The sequence below is a fragment of the Cyprinus carpio genome, chromosome B5 (assembly GCF_018340385.1).
Source record: "Cyprinus carpio isolate SPL01 chromosome B5, ASM1834038v1, whole genome shotgun sequence".
NCBI classification, from domain to species: domain Eukaryota; kingdom Metazoa; phylum Chordata; class Actinopteri; order Cypriniformes; family Cyprinidae; genus Cyprinus; species Cyprinus carpio.
The window spans coordinates 37,714,053-37,720,052 of NC_056601.1; the positions used below are offsets into that span (position 1 = coordinate 37,714,053).

General features: G+C 39.9%; 1 protein-coding gene across 1 annotated transcript in view; it reads right to left on the minus strand.

The window, feature by feature from the left end:
- The window catches only part of trabd2a (TraB domain containing 2A), a 47,354-nt gene extending 42,239 nt beyond the window's left edge, over window positions 1-5,115 (minus strand). The window contains 3 exon segments of the mRNA XM_042723369.1: window positions 2,950-3,272; window positions 3,275-3,512; window positions 4,595-5,115. Coding sequence (XP_042579303.1) covers window positions 2,950-3,272; window positions 3,275-3,512; window positions 4,595-4,714 — 681 coding nt within the window. The 5' untranslated portion in view covers window positions 4,715-5,115.
- Between the last annotated feature and the right edge of the window lie 885 nt (window positions 5,116-6,000).

A 6,000-nucleotide genomic window follows, 5' to 3' on the forward strand; every position in this document is an offset into this window, starting at 1 on the left:
CTTTTGCACAATGCACAACAGAAATGTCTAGATTAAAACATATGCTGATCGTATAATATCCTTATGATCATTAATGATAAGTACATTTAGTGTACAGTAGAAGTATATTTCTGTCATAATTTCTTCAAGTTAAACCAGACTTTGGTGCTGGTGAAGATCTGAGTCTCAGTGTGTGTTTGACGGTGGTGTCCTCAAAGTAAACGCTGCTAAAGCAGCTCTGGAGATGAAGTTTGTGTCTCATTTACTGAGACGCAGACGAGTGTCTCATGTGTTTGAGTTTGTGTAGCAGATGAAAGTGTTTATTTCCGCTCTTCGATTAATGCATATCCAATAACAAACTCCAAAGCTTATCATCATTATCCACAGACATTTTATTGCGATCTCAATATGATATTATTGTTTGTCACCCAGCACTAATTCTGTTGTTTTCCTGTTCATCTCTGAAAAACTGTGAAACAGTCTGTACTGTGTAAACACTACAGAAATAAAGCAGACCTGACCCTCGGCCCATGCATTTCACACAGAGGAACTCCAGCGTTTGAGAAGCGAACTAATAGAAGCGTCAGATTCCCGTCAGAGACTGCGGCGTTCACGCATTTCATACTGAGCTGCTATCAGAGACTCGTGCATAAGCCAATCAAAGCTCGTGAAAGCCCAGCCTCGTCACAGCGCTGATGGGATTCAGACGCCTTGAGCTCCTGCACATGCAGGGATCTCATTCACGGATTGAAGAGCTTAGCAAAGACACAGAAACAGGATGATCTTCAAGCTCCATTCATGTGGATTCAGTTTAAAGACGCTTCATACGGAAGACCGAAGCCGCAGCGTTGCTCACGTGATATAACCATCATAACACACAGCAGTATCTTTATCAAGCATCTTTATGCAATGGTTTTACTGTAAGCATCGAGTGTAAAACTAATGTATGTTTCCTTTTTAATAACGCAATGAAACTGTGTCATAGAAAGAAATTAGGTGCTCTGCAGATTGACTGCTGCAATCAGAAACAAGAGAGAATCAATCCAATATCAATAACTGATTATATTTAAGGTTTTTTATGCACTTTTTTTGCATAGTAAAACAAGATGCATATTCTATGATAAGCTGTCATTTGCTATTTTTTCTAGCTATTTTTAAGCCAAGTCAGTGTTTTCTTTGTAGGGTCATTAAAAGCAAATATAGAGAAATCTCCTCTCCAGATCTCACTTTTGGTCACTACTGTATGACAAAAACACAAAAATCACTAAACAATATTGAACTTACTGGAGCTGAATAATGACACACTGTCTTTACAGCAGAATTTGGATTTGTCTCATATTTGATGAACAATTGTTGATTCTGCTATTTTACTGTTTATTAATGTAAAGCTGCCTTGAAACAATCCATTTTGTATGAAGCACTAGAGAAATAAATGACAAAACTACACAATATTATGAAGTTTGTATGATGTTGTGTATTGTTGTATGCCATGATGGTTATTTTGCTGCCATAATGACTCTGTTGTTTTCTGCAGAGCTGCAGAATCAAAGTATTGATACAACATTACGATTCCCTGCGTCCGCCGCTCTGAAGGACTCTATTAGAGCCACACTCATCTGACTTCAACAAGGGGGTTTTGAGTCAGATTCAGACGAGAACCATTACGCTCAAATCACTTTTAATAACACGAGACACTCTGAAAGCAGAGCGTTTGTACAGCTGACGCAGAAGCAGGCCTGCGCGCTAGAGATGCTCCTCCACACTCATTCTCTAAACCACAAGTGATACAAGTACAAGAAAAGAGAGCACGTTCTGATGGTCACACGGTTTGTATATCTGCTACACTACCAGTCAAACATCTTAAATAATTACGAAGTTTTGAGAAGTCTCTCCAAGGCTGCATTTATTTGATCAAAAATGCAGTAAAAAACAGTAAAATTGTTTTTAAAAAATTACATTTAAAATAGCTGTTTTCTGTGTGAATATAATGTAAAATGTAATAAATTGTGTCACATGTTCCTTCCGAAACCATTCTTTGATATTGGTGCTCAATTGTTAATAATATGTTTTATTCATAGAAATATTGTGCAGCACAACTGTGTTCAACACTGATAATAATCAGAAATGTTTCTTGAGCAGCAAATCATCATATCAGAATGATTTCTGAAGATCATGTGACACTGAAGACTGGAGTAATGATGCTGAAAATACAGCTGCGCATCACAGAAATAAATTACACTTTAACAGATATTCACATAGAAAACAGCTGTTTTACATTCTAATAATATTTCACAATTTTATTTTAGGTTACACAATATTTTAAGGCATCCTTGTTACACACGTTGCACGTACTTACTATTGTAATAACAATAAATTATGCATAATTACATGCAAATAACCCTAATCCTAATCCTAACCATATAGTAAGTACATGCAGTTACAGTTTTTTTCAGCCGCTCACACATTTTCAAAACTTTGCCTCTTTCTTTTTTTTCAAAACTTTACTCACAAATCCAAGAATTGTACACAGAATGCAAAACGCCTCACATCTCGTGCAAAATGAAGCACTGCATTCAAAACATCACAAACACATCTCAAAAGCAAACATTTGCCATAATATTAATTCCTGTTAGATTTTTGTGTTACATAGAGAACTGTGTGTTGTGTTTCACAAAAAGAGCTTTATGAAATTGAAAACTGAGTCAAAGTCTGATAATTAGTGTATGGTTTGGTGTGTGCTTCTGCTGTTTGAGTGTCAGCTTTCAGAAACTGTGTGACAAGAAAAGATTCTGTGTCTCAGCAGCTGAAAAAACTGTAATTAACATTACTCTGTACTTAAAGGTATAATTACACTGTAACAAGTCTAACCTTTTTTACTGTATTTTAGACCAAATAAATGCAACCTTGCTGAGCAGACTTCAACCTGAATGAATCCAAAGGTTGTAAACTCAGTGTTTTACTCTCGCTCACCTGAGAGAAGCTGAGTCCGTTCAGAGGATGGCACTGCTCCTCCACCTTCTCCACGGCTCCCGTCCTCTTCCTCATCCTCTGGGCCTCCTGCGCCAGATACAGGTCCAGCACAGGAGCGCCGCGCGTCTTGATGTCGGCCTCGGTCAGAGAGTTGACCATCAGCATAATCACCCACACGGGCCGCTTGCGCTCCCAGTTCCCCGCGATGGCGTTGAACAGGTAGTCTGCGTACAGGCCCTTGCCCCGCTGGTCCGGCGTCATCCAGGACGGCAGCATGAGCTTGACGTACTCCAGGTGAGTCTTGAGCCGCCGGTAGATGTCTCTGGCAGCAGGTCCTGCAGGTTCTCTCCCTGCGGCAGCAGCTGGCAGCTGCTCAGCGCTGAGATGGTGTACGGGTCAGTCAGGTCCAGCTCGAAGCACACGATGCTGCTCTCCTGGAAGGCCTGCTTGGAGTTCTCGGGGATGAAGTCCCAGACACGTGTGTACGGGACGTGAATGGTGCCGTAGAAGTACGAGGGCGGGTCTCGCTTTATCGTCCACAGGAAGGAGTTGAGCTCGCTTTGCTGGAGACAGAAAGAAAGAAAGAGCGTTTCATCAGACAACTAGAGGTTTGGGCTTTTCAAAGGCTTTCAGAGACATCAATAAAAGAAGTCTCTTCTGCTCACCAAATCTGCATTAATTCGATCAGAAAAACAGTAAAAATTGTAAAGTATTATTAGAATGTATAACAACTGTTTTCTGTGTGAATCTCTGTTAAACTGTAATTTATTTCTGTGATGCGCAGCTGAATTTTCAGCATCATTACTCCAGTCTTCAGTGTCTGAAAAGGATTAGAAAAGGAAATAGCTTCATACACTTGTTATTGACCCATAACCTCAAAACGTCCAAATATTGGCCAGTAAATGTCACTCTGTCACAACATCAGTGTTTTTTTGTTCTCTCAGATTAATGAGATGAGGATGTGCAGCTGTGAAACACTTGTGAAAAGCTTGTGAAGCTTCATAAAGATGTTTCCGAGACACTCAAACCAAAGGCAGGCTGTTTGTTTCTGAACGAAGAGCTGATGTTTATTCACAAGCTGGCAATGTCTTCACTAGACAGTTCATATCTAATTAGTGCCAGGCGTGAGCGTCGACCGACGGCCATTCAGGAAAAACACTCCAGAAACAAGTTTCATGCACAAATGCATATTGAATAAAGTGACAGAAACATAGTTTATAGCCCCTAAATATAACACTGTCAGCTAATGCAGAAGCATTGTGTTTTATGTTCAACAAAGTGAGCCTTTAAAACTCGATCAATGTCTGTGCAAATATTGGTTTCTAAGAGCTCTTATCTTCCATTCAAACACTGTGATTTAAACCCTTTTAGTGCAAATAATAATAATAATAAAAAACCCAGTGTTTATATTCCATTATGACACGTGCATGTTCCATATCAAAGAGCTGATGGTGCTTAATAACTTTCCATCACTGGCATAAAGAGTCCTACATTACATTATTAAACCACTCAATGTCATGCAACTTTAACTTTTATGTACATAAATATTCATATTTGCACACTGAATGCTGATGAGCCGCTGATTTGATTGATAATATACTGTGAGGAAGTGATTTGTAAGTTTTTAATAAAGAAAGGCCCTTACTTCGGCGTTGAGGTCGCAGCTGGTCTCTCTGGGGTTCTGCTGGTTTGCTCTCACCATCATCATCAAGCAGGTTTGGAGAAAAGTGCCCCAACTAACCACCATCATCATCATCATCATCATCTCAGTCTTCTGCAGAAGCTCCACCAAACTCGACTCTTCTTCACTGACGATCAGAACATTCCACAAGAGAGAAGAGTGTCCGCAGTGCTAGTGGAGTGACCCATGCTGGACTGAGCCAGAGGACGAACTTCTGCGACATGATGATGCTTGTTAGAGAAACTCCAGCTCCATACGAGCAGATCGTGCTGCAGTGTTCACTTCACACACATCCTGATCGCACGAACACACACTCAAACCGCCGAGGAACTCTTCAGTCTGTGGTTTAGCGGAGTTTCTCCTCAGACTCTCCGAATGAGTCGCTTCTGTTCCTCCGCGGCTTCTGACTCTCACTGCAGCGCAACAAGTTCTGTGTGTGCGTGTGTGTGTGTGTGTGTGTGTGAGTCGGAGGGGGCTTCACCTCCCCCCAGCAGCCCCTCTCTCTCTGGGTAAATGTGAGCATCTCGCAGCCCCGCGGAACTCCTGCAGCAGCGACACACAGCGACTCCGCACACACACACACACACACACACACGCACACACACACAGCGCGCGCGCGCACACACACACAACAAACACACACACACACAGCGTTTGTTGCGCTACAGTGAGAGTCAGAAGCTGCAGAAAGAGACAGCGCGCGCGCGTTTGTTGCGCTACAGTGAGAGTCAGAAGCTGCAGAAACAACATAAAAGTTGTTGGGAAACTTACTTTAGAAATGTAAAATGTTACAAATTTACAAGTTACAAAAAGTTTCAAATACTGTTTTCAACTGTTAATCAATTTTCAAACATTTAAAGCAGGCAGGGTTACATTACAGTAGTATTTAACACAAATTACTGTCAGACTTTCAAAATCCTTCATCACATGAATTAAGATGATAGAAATGTCATTTTTAAGCACAGCCGCCACAAAAATCAGACTTTAGCACCGCTTTTCACTTTGAGATCATTCCGAGGTTAAATGCAGATTTACATTCATAGCCAAATATAGTTTAATAGCTATGATACTGTTTCTGAAATCAAATCTTTGCACAGGTATGACAGGAAACGCTGGCATCTAACAATGCTTTTGGGAAGAAAATAAAATTATGCATACACAAACTGGAATTGTAGCTGAAATAACGTTTTTTATATTTTTATTTTATTTCAGTTAATGTTTATTTTTTTTCAAGTATTTATTATTATTATTATGTAATCACTATTAACACTAATGAAGTCAAGATAGTAATCTAAAAAAAATGTGGAATATGATTCACATAAAATTAAAAATAAAATTAAAATTAAAAAAATATTCACATGATGATGAGG